Source organism: Chenopodium album, chromosome 26 (assembly GCF_948465745.1).
Source record: "Chenopodium album chromosome 26, dcCheAlbu1.1, whole genome shotgun sequence".
In the NCBI taxonomy this organism is placed as follows: Eukaryota; Viridiplantae; Streptophyta; class Magnoliopsida; order Caryophyllales; family Amaranthaceae; genus Chenopodium; species Chenopodium album.
In genome coordinates, this window is record NC_137859.1 from 30,666,497 (window position 1) to 30,685,841 (window position 19,345).

Below are 19,345 nucleotides of genomic sequence, written 5' to 3' on the forward strand. Positions count from 1 at the left end.
GATTATCAATTTTTGTTTTTTTTTTCGATGTAAAGTTTTGGATTATAGATTATATTTTTTATTTTCTATTTCGTTTTAATACTCAATTACTTCAGCTCTCTAATTTGAGTAATGTCTGATTTTCATCTTTAGATTTGTTTTCTAATTTTCAGTTATCCTATATCTAAAATTTATGATTTTCATTATAAAATTACTTTAGATCTAAATTTTATGTTTGGTGCGATTTGTTTTAATTTTGTGCGCTGATGGTGTGGTTGTAGGTGTTTGGTGCGGTTGCTCTAATTCTGTGTGCCAATAGTGGAAGTCTGGAAGCGATAGCAGGTTTTTCTTCATTATTCACATGTTCACTTCAGCTTAATTTTAGTTCAGTTCAGTTCAACTCAGCTCTAATCAGTTCAGTTTAGTTTAGCTTCAATCCGTTGTGTTCAGCTCAGCTCCTAATTTCATTCTCTCATAAAATATTCATTTCAGCTTTATTCAGTTCAGTTTAGTTCTGCTCCAAACAGTTTAGTTCAACTCCAATCAGTTCAGTTCTGTTAATGTGAACAAGCCTTTAGTTTCTTTAATTGTTTAGTTTAAACATATATGAGTGACATTACATGAACTAGGTTTACTTTGATTTCTTGTGGGATGAGATTTAATGTCTTAATTAAAATTGTATTAAGATCTATATTTGTTTGAGTGGATTCCGGGTTTCTAGCAAGGACTTGATTCAGTAATTGAAGTTGTATAAAATTCACTTTAAATTACATTGAAATATAATATAGTCTTATCATTTGTTGTTACATGTTTTTACAGATATTAGCATGCAAATTTGTTTGAAAATAGCAGGCTTGACACAATCGGCTCAATGTACTTGTATTAGTTGTATTATAGAATTTGTAATGTAAATGTCTTGTAAGAAATTTTGTTATTCTAATTCAAATATTTAATATTTTAATTAATACTATGTATAATGTTATTGGTATGATGTTTTATTTATTGTGTTCTCCGTATTAATTATTATTAATATTATTATATTTAATAATGATAATTATTGTTATTGTACTTCTTCTGTTCTTTTTTATTTGACCCGTTTTGACTTTTACACTATTTATTACCCCTCTTTTGACCGTCTTTTGTGAATAATACGTAAGAAAAACCATACTCATGTGGGATCTTGTTACAATCGTCTCACTAAGTACTATCATAATATATAACTTTTATAATTTCGCCTTATGGAGAGTTAAAGTTATTGATGGTTGAAGTTTTACATCGGCAAGCGTGATAAAAGAAACATGTTAAGTAAAAAAGAACGGAGGAAAATTTAACTTTGCCATCCAAAAAAACCACATAAAAAAGCCCAAATTTTGATTATAACACTATATATATATAAAAAAAAAAAGCCTTTAAGCGGGTCCCACACTGTATACGTGTTACGCAACCAGTACCCCCACCAGGGCCACCACCAGCGCTGGTCCCACCACCCATTCCCAGCCCCTGCACTGTCGAATTCGTCGACGATGGTCCGAAACCGTTGCCGTACCACCGTGATCCCAACCTAAACCAGCAGAAAGTAACCTTCGCTGAAACCCCAACCTACACCGTCGCCGAACCACCGTAACCCCAACCTACACCAGTAGAAATAACATCACAAACACCACCATCGTCGAACTCGTCTCCCCTACCCTAAATCGTTTCCAAACCGCCGAAACTCCAACACTAACACCCATACCCCGCCCAAACCCGTACCTAGAAACCAAATCGATTTCAAGGCGTTCGATTTTTGGGCGGCAGATTTCGTGGTGGATTTGATGCATGTGTGAGTTGGTTGTCGCCGGTTGTGAGGGTGGTGGTTAGCCCGATTTTGCTGGGACAGAGTGAGGCTAGTGGCTGGCCGGACATCACTGGTTTTCATGGCGGCTAGGATTGGGCTGCTGGCCGGTGAAAGACTAGTGCTGGGTTAGGTTGTTTTTTTTTTTTAGTTTTATTTATTTTAATTTTTTTAACTAATACTTAATTGACATGTGTCCATACTGGTCCCACTAACAGATTCCATCCAAAAATCCGTTAGTGGTTGGTAAAATAAATTTTATGGTTTTTTTGTGGTGTTATAATAAAAGTTTCAAAATTTTTAGTGTTATAATCAAATTTCGGTGATTTTTGTGGTGTTATTTTCTAAAAAAATCCATATAATAATATTTTTTTTAAAGGAAAAGAGAGCGCTTATATGTGATAGGCGCTCTCTTTTCATATAGCTATGGAGCGCCTTTCCTAAGATGATAACTCTTTTTTTATTTTTTTAATTCACTTTGTCCTTGAAATATGAAGCTCCTATCTTAGATAGGCGATCTGTATTGTGTTAGATATAGAACGCCTCTTTAAGGCGTTCTGTAGACTTTATAATCAAGGCACCCCCTCAGAAGAGGAAAACTTTTGTATACACCCGGTTTTCAGTAATTTACTGTACATCGGGTACACTTTTGTCAGATTTAGTGTTACTTTTGTCAAATTTAGTGTCACTTTTGTCAAATTCATCAATGAAGCATAAATAACTCGTACATATGTCAGGGTAACTTTTATACGTTTTAGTGTAACTTTTGCACATTTTATTGTCACTTTATAACGGATGTTCAGTAATTTACTGAACATCCATTTTATTTAAAAGTTTGTGCTCAGAAGAACGCCTCTGAGACGTTTTATGTAGCTTGTTTTAGGCGTTCTATATTCTTGTTTTTTGTACTAGTATAGAATTAGTCCAATATAACTTTAATTAATAAGGATTTTTAACATTATACAACAAGTTATATTATCACGAGCATAGGACCCCCTAGTATTATTAAAAGTAGAGAAAATATTAAGTTATTGAAAAAGGAAACATTTCATTTGTTTAAACACAACTGCAAAAGAAATTTTTTTTTTTAATTTTAAATAGGGATGGCCGAATTTTAGGGTTTTGGTTATGGTAGTTTTGGTGTGGTGGTTTAGGGTTAGGGATGGCCGAAAAGGGTAGGGGAAGGGGAGGGGGGTCGATTTCGGTGGGGGAATCAGGGGAGGGGGCCGATTTCCGATGGAGGGAAGGGGAAAGGGGGTTACGGTGGTGTTGGTATGGGTTTGGGGGTTACGGTGGTGGTGGTGGTCTGGGTTTGGGGGTTACAGTGGTGTTGGTATATATGGGGCGTCGTCGGATTTGGGGGTTATGGTGGTGTCAGTGGTGGTGGTCTGGGGGTTCGCCGGCGTCAGGGGAAGGTTTGGGCGCCGGGAAGGGGAGGGGGGAAGGTGGCTGTTTGGTGGTTTCGGTGGCTGGGGATTTTGTTTTTAAATTTTTTTTAATAAATTAAATTATTATTTAATGAAATATTGGGCCCCACTTAACGGAACCTTAACGGTTTTTGTTAAGTGGTAGTGTTTTGTAACAAACTCTATTTTAAGTGGGTAGTAAAGTAAAAAAAAAAAAATTTAAACAGGTAGAAAATGTGAAGCGTGGTGTTTTTAGTGGTAGCAAATGTCAAAATTTCCTAATATTTATGGAGTATGAAAATTTTCCAAATTTTGATGAAACTATATATACTCCCTCCATGTTTTAATAAGTATTACACTTACTAAATCCGGTCGTATTTTTATAAGTGTTACACTTTTTTTTTTGGCAAAAAGCGACATTAAAATATTCTTTCTCTCTCCTATCATGGTCCATCCAAACCCACTACTACTTTTTTTTATTATATCTTTTCTCTTACATTCATTACTTTTAAATAAATTATTAACCCAACTATCTTTCTTTTACAATTTTTTAATACTTCAAATACTCCACTAACCTCTTATTTTATTGAAGTCAATTAAATTGTCTAAATCTATGTGCCGGTCAAAATATAACACTTAAAAAAACACGGAGGGGGTATCTAATAAATATGTAACGAAAAATCCTAGCTACCCCAAAATATAATAAATAAATATATAACAATAAAAAAAAATTAAAAAAATGTAGGAATTTTGAAAAATTATGGTGCAAGAAATGTCTTACCACAAACAAAAGCAAAGTCATAAGGCAGCATATTCTAGCAAAAGGACACAAAATCAGAATACAATAAATTTATAGCATGATAAAATAAACATAGTTTGTTCTAGTTATGACTTTATTTGCTTCTTTTAGCTTGGGAAAATTGCCTTATTCTATTACAGTACATTGCTTTCAATTAAGAATACCAATTTGAGAATTAGGCTTCTACTAGAAAAAAGTGAGGCTTATTCTACTATATTGCAGATAAGGCAACTAAACACTATAAATAGCTCCAACAATCAAGTGAGTAACATAGAGTTTGTAATTATTTCTTATATTTGTTCTAGTGAAGTATACTCATTCCCAATTTCCATTTATTTTTCTTGTTACGGCGAAAATGGCAAGCAAGGCTTTGGCATGTTCAGCAACTACTCTGGTCTCAAGCAGGGCTTTTACTAGTCCAATGCCTGTTGGGTTGATCCCGCCACCTTCTGTGGTATCGGCTGCACCATCAAAGAAACCTTCTTCAAGGTCGTCTTTGATGGTCCGTGCCCAACAGGCGGGTGGGCAGCCAATTGACCCTGTCCATCCTATGACTGGTGAACCCTTTCACAAAAAGGTCGCCCTCCTTGAAACCTCTCCTTACGGTAAATACTACACATCTAGCAATTTTAACAAACTTTATGTTTAGCATTATGACACTGCACTTTTAATTCAAAGGGTCAACCAAACATTTTTCCGTGTGATATAGCTATATAATGGTTTAATTTATTTGCAGTCCGAACTCCATGGAATACTAGTGAGGATGAACACGAGATCAGGATGTGGTTCGACATGCCAGGAACTGCAGCAGAAAATATCGAAGTTGAAGTGGTGGATAACTTGCTAGTGATCAAGGGAGAAGGTGGAATTGATGCTTTTGGAAGAAAGATCTTTAGCCCCTATGACAGCAGGGTTCAATTGCCTTCGAATTCGTGGAACGAAGAGATTACGGCCGTGTTCAAAAATGGTGTTCTTTACATAACTGTGCCAAAGATAACCAAATTTGAGCACAAAATCATCCACATTCCAGTTAGAGCTGCTTAAACGTAACTCGTTACACAAGCTAAGAATATAATCGTATCTCAATCTCTGTATGAGAGAAGTTATCTTATGTTGATCTTTTCATTGAAATACTAAACGTAAATAAAATGCTTAACTTTGTTTGCAATGTTTTTAATCAGCATGGTTTCAATTACGATAGTGTACGAACTACAAGGGTTTACAAACTTTATGTCATAAATTCATAATATAAATTTGATTATTTGAAATAGATCTATATGAGTATATGACCCTACTTGATGTATGAATGATCATCAATATTATTATACTCTATATGTCCTTACAATATTGGATCATTTCTTTATAAAGAAGTTTTACAAAAATTACACATATTCCCATTGTTTTTTGATGTATGCCTTTTGTTATTGAGACATAACAAAAATTATATATTGAGACATACACTCACAATGACCATCACTATACTTAATTCTCATTGGTTGATTTTTGTGAAACTTTGACCATTAATACATTTAATTTTTGTAAGGATAATACATTTAATTATAAACTAGTAAAAATTACTTAAAAAAAATAAAATAAAAAAAAAAACTATATCATGAGAATAGACATTTATAGTAAAAAAAATCCAATGAGAGTACGTGAATAATACAAAAGTCAAAGTGATGTAAATATTAAAAACTGGAGGAAGTGCACATTTTAAGAAATAAAACATTTATTTCCCGATGTGGCCTGATAAATATTAGACCTAAATCTGATCTAAAGTTCTAAACTCACTTAAAATAAATTAAATTGGGTAAGTGGGGGTTTTTTAAAAAAAAAAATTTATTTTGAGCTTCTCCTTTTTAAAAAAAAAAAAAACAACAACAACAAAATCTTATTCCCAAAACAATTTGTGGTTTACTAACATGAATCGTCATAAGAAATCATATGATATAAAGAAAAGGACATAACAAAATAAGCATTTGAAAGAGTTTGAAAAAAAAAATGAGGAAAGTGAGCTAAAGAATGAGCATTTAAGAAAAATTAAGGGAGTAAGAACTATGGATAAAATTCAAGAAAGTTTAAATAGAGTGGTTTCTCCTTTTTTTTAAACATAAATAAATAAATATCTAACCATAATTAATTTTAACAAAAGATTTATGAAAATAGGGATATTTGTAGGACTATATTTTTTTTTATTTTTTTTGAAAAAGTAGGACTAAATTCTTAGTTATGGTCATAATAGGAAAAAGAAAAGGCTACAATTTCAGTGTAAGATAAATACATAGGCTACCATTGAGAATTTCCCAAAATGAAATTAGAATGATTTCTGACAAAAATTATGAATCCAACACTAATTAATGAGTTTTGAGATAGGGAGTGACAATGTTTATTTGAAACAAGTCAACAATTAACGAGAAAAATTATCATTTTATCACGAATAAACATATTCCGTTACCCCTTCATAAGCCTCATTGCCGGAGGATTGGTACATCATATACACGAAAACTAATATAATAGTGAAATGAATTAATAATCTCAATTTTAGTTGGCAAAAAAAACAATAATACTCAGCATATTACTTTGCAATTTTTATTAAGCATGACTTCGTACCCCCATAAGCAAATTTTGGGATCCCCCATTAGCAAAAACCCAATTTATTTTTTCAATGGAAACAATAATAACTAACATATTTTTTTTAGGTGGAAATTATTTGGCTCCGATCTATTTTAATTTTCGTTTTGCATGCAAGTGGCTTGCGTAAATTTTTCAAACAAAAAGGGTTGCATTTACAATATTATTTTGCTTGCGTAAATCTTGAGTTCTTGACTAATACACAATATGACAATATACGAAGTACAATTTAATTTTTATATTATTTTCTTTCTTTCTTTCTTTTTTTTTTTTTTTTTAATATATTTTTTTTAATGTTGCAAGTGATGTCTTACCACCAACCAAAGCAAAGTAACGAGGCATCATATTCTAGTAAAACGACAGAAGCAAAATATATACAACAAATCTATCCGTAATTAACTAAAACATATAAATTATGTTACAACTAGGTTTTGCACTGTTTATGTGCATCTTTTTGTTAGGAAAAAGGCCTCATTTTATAATTTTGTTTTCAATAAAGAACATCAATTTAGGAATGAATTATGAGGCTTCTTATAGAATATAGATAAACATACAAAGAAGCTAGACAAATAAAGGTAATCAAAAGAACTCTATATATAAGCTCCAATGAATGTACTAATAACATAGAACATTCTTACAATAATTACTCTAACTTGAAATCTCCAGCAATTACCTAATTTTTTCGTACGAGAATGGCTAGCAAGGCGTTGGTGGCATGCTCATCTTCAACTCTCGTGTCGAACAGGCCCTTTACCAACCCATTACCAATTGGGTTGATCCCACAATCTTCTGTGGTGTCCGCTACACCATCGAACAAACCTTCAAGGTCGTCTATGATGGTGCGAGCCCAACAGGCAGGTGGTCAGCCAATTGACCCTGTCAATCCCGTGACAGGTTCACCCTTTCACAAAAAAGTCGCCCTCCTCGAAACCTCTCCTTATGGTAAAATTACACTTATATCACTCTTTTCCTTGTTACATGCTAAAACATACAATATGTACGTAACGTACTTAATTAAAGTAACACATTTAGATACGAGCATAAACAAACTCTAGTTCATAAATGTTATAGACTATAAACTATTAAATTTAATACATTTACTAATACATTTACTCGATCTTGAAGATCGAATAAACCAAAATATATTCTAATCATATACAAGTACATACATTGATACGTAATACTTGTAACATGTTTTGCAGTACGAACTCCCTGGAACACTACAGAGGACGAGCACGAAATCAAGATGTGGTTTGACATGCCGGGGACTAATGCAGAAAACATCGAAGTCGACGTCGTGGATAACTTGCTAGTGATCAAGGGAGAAGGTGGAATTGATGCATTTGGGAAGAAAATCTTTAGCCCCTATGATAGCAGGGTTCAATTGCCTCCTAATTCTTGGAAGGAAGAAATCACGGCCGCGTTTAAAAATGGTGTTCTTTACATAACCGTCCCAAAAATTACCAAATTTGAGCACAAAATCATCCAAATTCCAGTTCGATCCGCTTAATTAATTATAACCTGTTACAAATGAACCGTCTCTCTTAATCCCTAGTTCATGTGTGTTATACTATGAAAATAAGCTCTGTTTGCAATATATTCAAATGAAATGACCTATATGTTGTAATGAAACACTTATAATAACCCTATACTACTAGTATTATACATGGTCCTTATTGTTTACAAAGTCTTTTTTTTTTTAATTTTTTTTTTTTTGGGTGTTGCTGTTGTAAGCTTGTATGACTTTCTTTTGGTACACATCAAACCCTTAACTAAAGGTTGATAATGGGAACAAATAAAGCACATTATGGGAACAAATAGCAAAGTCATTATGTAAGGGTCTGTTCACTTCGGCTTAATTTCAATTCAGTTCACTTCAGTTCAGTTTAGCTCCAATCAGTTCAGTTCAACTCCTAATTTCCTTCTCTCATAAAATATTCATTTTAGCTCTATTTAGTTCAGTTCAGTTCAATTCAGCTCCAATCAGTTCATTTCAGTTTAGCTCCAATCAATTCAGTTTAGTTTAGCTTAATTCAGTAAATAATGTGAATTGAACAAGCCCTCAATTATTGTTTACATTTGGTCAGGTATAATCACTTGCTAGCAATTTAAAAAATCCCCTAGCTATAAGCTTGACCTTTTTCCAGTACTAAGCTAGTGAAACTAAAAACTGAAATTAGGTCGGTCATTAAGCTAAACTAATTTGCTTGAGAAGAAACTTGCCAAAAATAAGGGGTTGACGACTTATTAATAAAATTTAATTTAAAAGGCTAATTAAGAAATTAAGGCTTATTTAAATCACAAGCTATAAGCTAACCATTGGCCAAAACTATAGCTATAAAAGAGAATAACTTGAAATCATATGTGATATGACAAGCTAATTTGCTAATTAGCTTACCATTGAAGTTGACATAAAACTTGCAGGTTTCAAATTCAACGCTTGGTATGAGTGATTTTTGTTTGTCACATCATATCACGAATATATAAAGCTGATCTCGCAGCCAGGCCATGAGACATCCACACTTGACATTCCACTTTTTACTGTTTTTAGCCAAGTGTCGAGCCACGTAAGTGACAAATAGGTATTATTGTGAATTTGTGACACAAAGGATGCTAAGTAAACGAATTTTGGATAGATTTTTTAAAGATAAAATTGTTGTATAGCTAGAGTTTTATTATCGATAGAATTATAATATTTCATATACAAAAAATAAATCATAACTTTTAATAAATACCCTATAACTCAAATCTATTTCCATCATCAAATTCGTTTTAAAAAGTACTTTAAAATAGATCCATTTATAATATATTTAAGCACAAACTTTTCTACATAGCTGACCAAATCTATTCACCAACTATTACAAGAGTTACTTCGTTTGTGCTATAGAGGTTACTTGGTCAGTGTTATAGTGGTTACTCAGTCAGTATTATAAATTAGGTTTATTTAGTTAGTGTTAGAGGTAACAAATCAGTTAGTATTATAAGGTTTACTCGGTCAGTTTTATAGGAATTACTTTGTCTGGTCAAATGATGTGGCTAGCAACATACAAAATGCAGTGTTATTTAGTTTATTTATATAAAAAAAAAAAAATTAGACAATCAATAAAAATAAGTTTTATCTGTAAAAGAAACTTTTGTTTGGTAAAAATACTTTCAGTTTAGTGAAGATAATTCAGTTCAATAAAAATGATTTCAAGCCAATAGTAACATAGATATGTATTTACAAACATTATTTCAAAAAAAAAAATATGTATTTACAAACAAAACTACAAAAAGCACACTATAAGATATCGTATGTCTAAATATCATACATTATCAGAAGGAAATATTTGACCGAATCGTAAATTCAAGTAAAAATGTTATCTTAAAATTTTATTAACCATCTAGGCATCGCCTGGGTACAAATTTAGTATAATAATAATTATAAAATCCTGCCAACAAGCTAAGTGACTTGGGTGTTAGATAATTGATCCCCCCCGTTTCTAAATAATTGACACAATCAAATTTGGCACATAATATACCCTTTTTTTTTTTTTACTAGACCAATGCACTAATTTGACATTAGATATATATGACCAAATATTAATGAAATAATAGATAAAAAAAATAAAGTTGATATTATGAAACTTTATATTAATATCTACTCCCTCGTCCTTAATTTTTTGCCCCACTGCCAATTTATAGGTTAAACTTGTAAACTTTGACTATTAATTGTCACTAATCAATAAGAAGTAATATAGTCATGTGAGGACTTATCGGATTCGTCTCATTGTATACTTTATTAATAGTTTTTATATTATTTTACACGCATAGAAATAACCATACATATATATGCTTTAAGACACACACGTTTTAGAGACCGTGAAAAGTCAAATGGGGCAAAAAAAAAAGTAAGAATAGATGGATTATATATTTAACAATATATTCATGATAAAATTTTGGTTTTGTACTTTACTAATAAGCTAAGGTCAAAGTTAATACAAGATATGACCGTCTCTAATTGTGAGACTTGAAGGAGTTTTTTTAGGAGAGAGCGAGCATTCTAAACTTAGCAACTTCAAAAGAAAGTTGCTAAATTTAGATACTCAACCTTTGAGTCTCATTTGACAAAAAGTATGGGTCCTTTATCAATATTATAATATATTTGTAATTTACTTAAGGTTTATATTTATTTATATTTTTGAAAACTTATATAATGGATTTGGCGGGCTATAAATTGAAAGTGACATTAGTATACTTTAGAGAGTCTCCCCATTGGATAATTAAACTCCACATGAGTTGTTAAATTGAGAAGCGAATTGGATATCACCATTGGATGTAAATACTACTCATTTTGTATTTAAATACTCAAAGTTGAGTCTCATAAATCATAATGGACATTGTCTGTATAACGAAAAAAAAGTCAAATGTAGCAATTATTTAAGAATAAAGGGAGTAATTAATATCTTACCTAAAGTAGTAGTGTATTAAGGCCCTGTTCTTTTGAGCTTTTGGGCAGAGCAGAGCAGTGCAGGGGTCACCAGAGCATAGCAGATTAAATTTCAACAGAGCAGATTAAATTTCAGCAGAGCAGAGCAGATTTCAACATTATTATTAATATTATTATTAATGTTATTATTATTAATGTTGTTGTTGTTATTATTATTATTATTAAGTGCATATACGACTTAGGTGAGTGAAAACATAAATATATGTGTACCATATTTAACATATGTTAATAGTAGAAAGATAAAAGACAACAGTTAACTTACATTTATTTCACAAAAATTTTAAAATAAAATGATTTAATGAGTAATAATGATTTTACTTATAAGTTTGTCTTAATTATATATTTTTAACCCTAAAAATAATAATAATATACAAAGTACTACTTGAAAGCAACCTCTTTTTTTAATTCTTAAAATGTATGGAAAGATTTGAAAAATAATTCAACTCAATGAACTAACTATCAATACCCACATAAAATGTTTTTACACATTATAATTATAATATCAAATATTGATAAAGAAATTGTTATTAATCGTTATTATTATTATTTATTTTTTTTGAAAGAATTGTTATAATTATTAAAAATTATTAATTAATAATATTATTAAATATTAATTCTTAATAGTTTGAATTATTAAATATTATTATTGATAATTATTATTATTAATAATTATTATTATGATTAATAAATATTGATATTATTAATATTAATAATTATTAAATTTAGTTTTAATATTAATAATTATCATAATTATAATTATTATCAACAATACAATATTAATAATTATTATTGAATATTAATTATTATTGTTGTTATTATTAATTATTAATTATTAATTATTATTTGAAAATAGAGGAGAGCAGAGTAGAGCCGAGCAGAGCGGATTCCTTTTGAGCAGAGCAGATTTGATTTGAGCAGAGCAGAGTAGAGCAGGGCTAAGTAGAGCAGAGCAGAGCAGAGCAGAACAGCTCTAAAGAACGGGGTCTAAGTTTACAATGCATCTCAAAATCACGCATAAATCAGTGTAAATAATATTTATTTTACTTTAACATTTTCATTTTCAGTTCTTTATCTAAAGCTTTGGGGACATTCGTTAACTTTTACCTTATAATTTTTGTTTTCAAAATAAGCAAAAATTATTGGTTTGCAGTTTACACATATTAATAAATGTTTGTCTATACCTAGGTGCATAATACTCGATCTGTTCCATTCGTTTTTAAATACTTGCTCCACTTTCCTTTTTCGACCGTTTTTAAATACTTGCTACATTTCTTTATTTGGAGCGTTTACAAAATTTAATTCATTTCTCTCACCTAGTGGACCCAAGAAATATCATATTTATTAATTTCATATTCTCTCCTTCAATTTCTCCACTACTTTTGTTTTTTTACAATTTTTTATTCTTCCACCAACCCCACTACCTCCATATTTTATTGCTTTCTCCAATTTCTCCTAAAACTCCGCGCATTGAGAAATGAAGCAAGTATTTAAAAACGAAGGGAGTACTTGATTACTCCTCTGTCAAACAACATTATAAATTCTAAATTCTAACGTATTAATTCCGAGAAAAATTTGCAAATTACAGTCATTTAAAGTTACTACTTTGCAGATTGCAGCTATTGAAAAAAAAAATTGCAAATTACAGCCCAAAAGTTTGTAAAAATTGTAAATTGCAGCCGATTCAAATTTTTCATTGGTTTACATGTTGAAAAATCTTCGGTTAAGGTTTTAGGGCCATTTTATTTCTTAAGGATCCGAATTGAGCTCGGAATTAGCAAAAAATAATGCAAGTGCCTCGTTTTGCGTAACAAAAAAGTATCAATTTGTGGCAATTATATTTTGCTTTAAAAACGAGACACTTATGTTTTTTTTGTTTTGCTAATTCCGTGCTCAATTCGGACCATTAAGGCAAAAATGGCCCCTAAAGCCTTAACCGAAGATTTTTCGACATGTAAATCAATGAAAAAGTTAAATCGGGTTGCAATTTATAATTTATAGTAACTTTTGGGCTGCAATTTGTAATTTTATTTAAATGGCTAAAATTTCCAAAATGGTTTCTTTAAATGGCTGCAATTTGCAAATTTTCCTATTTGACGTGTTTTTCCTCCCTATTTCTTAGAATTTCCCTTTTGTCCTTTTTCATTAGTTTTTGTTTGCAAAATGATGTAACTATAACCTTTTTGTTTCTAGAAAGCGGTCTATATTTTCCTGGAAAGGCACTTCTATATATAGGAATTAGGATTTTGGAACAACGAAGTTGAATTGGTTCGATTTTGAAAAAATCAACAACGCAAAAATGTAAAATTTCAAAGGGGTTGGTCCAAACAAATATATGTATCTACTTATGCGTTCACTCCAGGAACGTTATTGGAAGCTTCATCCCTTATTTCTCTAGTGATACCAAGAAACTTTTATAACCACATTATTTTAAAATATGTAATTTTAGATTTTTACATTAAAAAGCAAGATGGCGTAAGATTGCAAGGATGGGGTTTTAATTTGGAGCTCTCACAATTAATATTTTTATTATTATATGGATAGCTACCAATTTGTATTTATGTATTGAAATTTAAGGAAACTTATAATTGCTATTAAATTCTTTATTAAAAGAGTAAGAATAGCTAATTTCCTCTATGGTATAACCATGCTTATTTATTTAATTTTTTTTTTAAAAAAAAAACATATAAATAAATCACAAAAGATAGTCAAAAAAGTTTAAGTGTATATAATATTGCAATTAACAAAATAGAGAAATTGTGAAAATGTCAATCTCTCAACTCTAAACCACCCGCAACCAACACCCCATCCTAGCATTTATACACTTTCTTTTTTTAAAACAAAATTCATTGAATAAAACTTCGCATACATTGAACCTATCTATATATATACATAACAAGAAACAAAGTAATTTTTTGTTAATCTCTTGGATTAGCACTAGTATAATTTACAAGAAAGGGGTGATGTAAGCAGTTATTACAATTAAAATATTGAATAGCAAATTTAGACACATGCATAAAACAACTTTGATCAACTCTTCCCTCATTTGAAGTATTATATACAAAGTACTCGTATTAGCCATGTTCAAAGCGGCTGCGCACAATGTCCAATTTCGGATTAAACATCATCCATTATTTAAGCCCTTTCAGGTAACCTACTAGATTTCCCTAATTACCTTTTTAAATACAACTAATACACACCATATTGGTGTAAATGGAATTTTATAATTATTGATTTTCATTAATGTTGACTTTTGGTCCAAAATTTTGACTACTTACACGGAAGGATGACTATATATATAGAAACGAATGCTTTCTAAATAATAAACCAATTACATTGAAATAGTGTATTAAGATGGAAAGAAGCAAAACACCAATGATATGGTTTTCTCTCTTTTTTCTTGTTATCCTTAGCTTATTCTCAATAACCATTGTAGCTCAAGAAGTTGGTAAGAACAATTACTCCATTTTGCTCTTTTAATTTGCTCGTCGTACTAGTCACTTATTCACTTGTAATCATCTAGCTTCTAATTTCTCGAATTTTTATTTTAATGTCGTTTAAGGTTATGCACATAGTCACTTTATTACATTAGTAATTAAATATTACAATTAATTATATATTATATATTGATATGTTATGTTACATGTTAGGTTTATGTGTTAACAAAGTTGTAATTAACATAATTTTATGGTGGATGACAGATGACGAAAGAGATTTCGATTACATAAAAGGGAGCAAAAGAGGGCCGGAACACTGGGGAGAACTAAGGCCAGCATGGGCAAAATGTAACACAGGAGAAATGCAATCACCCATTGATCTATTGCATAGGAGAGTGAAAGTAACACCAAAATCAGAAGAAATTACAAGGTTTTATGAACCCGGTAAAGCAATACTCAAAAACAGAGGTCATGATATTGAGGTATTTATCTTTTATCAGCTCGTCTTATATGCGACTGACCATACTATATGGCCGTTGTAAAAAAAAACTAAGTGATCCTTATAACACTTAATGAGTAACCCCTGTAATACTTGGTCAACATGGATTATTTGGTTGGTTAGGGGTTACTCAGTGTATTGGTGTGTGTCAGCCGACCATATAACAGTGTTTTGATCAAAATGTTGCAATAATTGAAAGTAGGATTATATTTTTACTCAGTTAAGCTAAATAAGAGGACATTAGGGGAGGGAATACCCTTATCTCTGGCCCTAAAATTTATCCGATTGAACATTTTATCTTACCTATAGACAATGATAAAATTACGTAAAACATGCTTTTATTATGTTTCAAAGAGTCATGTGACAAAGTCATATTTGCAATGTCGTCATAAATTAAAATACGGAGTATAAATTATTGAAATTAATTTCTTATGTAATGATAGGTCGAGTGGAAAGATGAAAGCAGCAAAATTCAAATCAATGGAACCGATTATATTTTACATCAATCACACTGGCATTCACCGTCTGAGCATACAATCAATGGAAAGAGGTATCTGCCATCATTATACAGCTAACAAATAACAATACCGTGTTTTGGCACAATCCCATTTATAATGATTTGAATCATTGTAGATTATCGATACATTTTGGCTACAATTATATTTGTTGAGCGTTAAGAATTAAATGTCAATGGAAAGTCAATTCAGGTATCCAAAAGGAGGAACCCAACTAAGGCATTTGTTTATGATGAATTCGCCATTTTGCAGTGGAAAATTTTATAACAATAATCTCACCTTTGAGTTACCTTCTTAAATTGGTTCTGACTTAAAAAAATCTAGGAATAATCCCGACTTTTACAAGTGTTTTCCTAAATTGGTCTGATTAACCTACACTAGTCCTTAACCTAATTTATTTACTTCCTCCGTTTTCTTTTAGATGCAACATACACTTTTTCACGATATTTAAGAAATGTGGGGTTCACATAATATAATACACTTTAAAATGGGATGAGTGGTTGTTAGGAGTGTAATTTAGTGGGTCATGTGCTTTAAATAAAGGAAATAGTATAGTTTTAAAGTAACTTTCCTTTTATAGTGTGTTGCAAGTATTGTGACATTTTCTTTTTAGGGAAGTGTTGCAAGTAAAAGAAAACGGAGGAAGTATTTATTTATTTTTTATATTCTCCTTAAACAAGGAGGGTAATTACAAAATACAAATTAAAAAAGAGGTAGAAAAGATTCAAACTTGAATCTCTAATGTTTTCACTAGATCAAATCCTAATTGTTCCTTACACAAATAAAATCATGTTCAAGTTTAAGTATCAAAATTCAATGATATACATGATTTGTTGTCTACCACCAAAATTAGGTATGATTTGGAGGTGCACATTGTTCATCAGAGCAAAGACGGGAAGATTGCTGTAATAGGACGTCTTTACAAGATTGGCAAGCCTAATCAATTCCTCAAAAAGGTAATTATTCATCATGCAAACAAATTATTATTAAAAACCAAAAAAAAAAAAAAAAAATTATATACTACACATAAATTAATTTTAAAAAATATATAATTGTTATTATTGAGCAAATTTACTCTTTTAAATTGGTGAAATAATTTTATTATTTCTTTTTATTGCAGCTAGAAAAACAAATTAAGTTAATATCTGATACTTCATTGGAGATAGATGTTGGCATTGTAAACCCAGTGAAGATCAAGATGAGAGGGAGGAGGTTTTATAGGTACACAGGCTCACTCACCACCCCTCCTTGTACCGAAGGTGTCATTTGGTCTGTCAACACTCAGGTACACTGTACACCTCATAACTTTTTCGCTTTCTATTGCATATTCTTAACTGAAGTATATTAGACCGTAAAAAAACAAATGTGACCTATCTTTTAAGGACGGGGTAATTATAGCATCCAAACCTGAGAGCTGGTACTTGAGCAGCTCGTGTAGGACTGTAGGATAAGTGTAAGCTAAAACGTAACATAAAATGGTTCAATGTGACCATAGTTTCTAAATGACAGTATAGTGTGTGACCCTTGTTTTCAGAAGATATGAGAATTTTAATGAACATTTTTGCTGCTGTTATTTCCACAGATTGGGACTGTTTCACAAGAACAAGTAGATTTGCTCCGGGAAGCTGTTCATGATGTAAGTTGCAACTTCCTTATAAAAAATTGTATTGATTCGACAATCATCGCATAGAGTACATTTTTTCGACTGCAGATTGCAATTTGAATAATATTACCAAGTCCATGTTTATTTCGAGCAATATGATCAGTTATGTTGCTTCTGTTTCATTACAGCATGCAGAGAAAAACGCAAGACCCTTGCAACGGATTAATGGAAGGAAGGTAAATCTCTACGCTCACATGATCAAGAATCGTCAAGATTGAAGCACAATTATACCCACATGATCAAGAATCGTCAAGAATTCAAGATTAAAGAACAATTATACATACCCACATGATCAAGAATTGTCAAGATTATAGCACAATGATTACAGATATCTTCATCACATAATTTACTTGACATTTTTATTTTAGATTTACAATAAGAGTACATATCATTAGTAACCTTTCTTTCACACATTTTTAAACAGTCAGTACTGATTCACATTACTTGTGACAAATAATTCGATTGATAATGTTCATTGATTGATTATACAACATAGCAAATTTGTTATCGCATTTATTTGTTATTGTACTTTATATTTGTCTTCTTCAAAATACGTTACACATGAAAGTATGCACTTATGATTTTTAATTGACAAATCAGACTCTCATGATAGAAAAGGGAATGTTACTTTAGAAGAATACTACAAGAGGGGGGTGAATTGTAGTTTGTGAGAATTGAGCTAACTTTTTGCGGAATTGATAAAACTAAGCTAAAGGAACTTTAAGATAACACAGAGAGATTTTACGTGGAAAACCTCTTGGCCCTAACAAGAGGAAAAATCACGACCACTTGGCATTTTAGGAAAGATTTTTCACTATAACAGGGCAAACAACCTATTACAAACTAAAAAATCAATCTTCAAGTTCCTCTACGAACTTGAAGTTCTCAGCAACAAGTCCCTCTACTTGCTGCTCTTCTCTTCTCTATTCTCTTCTCTCTCTTTCTCTACTTACCTCTCTTAGAGTTCACTCAAACTCCCAATTCCCAATTACAACTCAAATCAAAATACCCTACTGAAAGTAATTAAGAAAGTTAACACTTAAGTGGAATGCGCCTCTTGACTCTATTAAAAACAAGAAAGATAGAAAGTTGTATTTGAGCAAGGTAAAGTTATCCAAAGAATAACTTCGTTATTTATAGAAAATCATTGCTTGGTGAAAACGCCACAACACCCACCACTTGCGCCACTACTGTTGTATATCAACGCCATTACTTTCCACCACTTCTAGAGTTTCAAACATGTCCTAAAAACCAGGGCACATTGAACCTCTTAGAAGTAATTTGTAGCAAGTGGTGAAGACTTGATCAATAGTTAGTAGCGCAAGACTAGGAAGTTAGTTTTTTCAAAGATTTTTTTCTGAATTCAAAGAGATATTATTTTAAGAGATAAAATCGAAAAAGATATTTTCCAAACAATATTTCCTATTTTCTAGCATTCAATTAAATCTTATCTTTTTTAAAAACATTCCACTTAGGCGCTGTTCTTTTGAGCTTCTGGGCAGAGCAGAGCAGAGCAGATTGGAGCAGAGCAAAGCAGAGCTGAGCCGAGCAGAGCAGATTTCATTATTATTATTATTATTATTATTATTATTATTATTATCATTATTATTATTATTATTACTAATATTATTATTATTATTATTATTATTATTATTATTACAATTATTATTATTATTACTACTACTACTACTACTACTAATACTATAATAATAATAGTAATGATGTATTATTGTTATTAAATATTAAATATTATTATTATTATTATTATTATTATTTTTACTACTACTACTACTACTACTACTACTACTACTATTACTACTACTATTATTACTATAATTATAATCATTAAATTTTATTATTAAATATTAATTATTATTAATAATATTAATATTATTATTATTAAATATTAATTATATTATTATTAATATTATTATTATCAAATATTAATTATATTATTATTAATATTATTATTATTAAATATTAATTATATATTATTATTTTTAAATATTAATTATATATTATTATTAAATATTAATTATATATTATTATTATTAAATATTAATTATTATTATTAAATATTATTTATTATAATTAAA

General features: G+C 30.6%; 3 protein-coding genes across 3 annotated transcripts; all 3 read left to right on the forward strand.

The window, feature by feature from the left end:
• The first annotated feature begins 4,121 nt into the window (after positions 1-4,121).
• LOC145618222 (small heat shock protein, chloroplastic-like) lies at positions 4,122-5,286 on the forward strand. Its single transcript, XM_081672997.1, has 2 exons — positions 4,122-4,623; positions 4,755-5,286. The coding sequence occupies exons 1-2, from the start codon at positions 4,374-4,376 to the stop codon at positions 5,060-5,062; spliced, it is 558 nt and encodes a 185-aa protein (XP_081529123.1). The 5' UTR covers positions 4,122-4,373; the 3' UTR covers positions 5,063-5,286.
• Positions 5,287-6,456: 1,170 nt separating this feature from the next.
• Positions 6,457-8,305, forward strand: LOC145618600 (small heat shock protein, chloroplastic-like). Its single transcript, XM_081673376.1, has 2 exons — positions 6,457-7,591; positions 7,852-8,305. Exons 1-2 carry the CDS (start codon positions 7,342-7,344, stop codon positions 8,157-8,159), a joined length of 558 nt encoding a protein of 185 aa, XP_081529502.1. The 5' UTR covers positions 6,457-7,341; the 3' UTR covers positions 8,160-8,305.
• A 6,184-nt stretch (positions 8,306-14,489) lies between these two features.
• Positions 14,490-17,548, forward strand: LOC145618373 (alpha carbonic anhydrase 7-like). Its single transcript, XM_081673142.1, has 7 exons — positions 14,490-14,583; positions 14,837-15,054; positions 15,515-15,621; positions 16,440-16,542; positions 16,707-16,871; positions 17,169-17,222; positions 17,378-17,548. Exons 1-7 carry the CDS (start codon positions 14,490-14,492, stop codon positions 17,465-17,467), a joined length of 831 nt encoding a protein of 276 aa, XP_081529268.1. The 3' UTR covers positions 17,468-17,548.
• Positions 17,549-19,345: the final 1,797 nt, after the last annotated feature.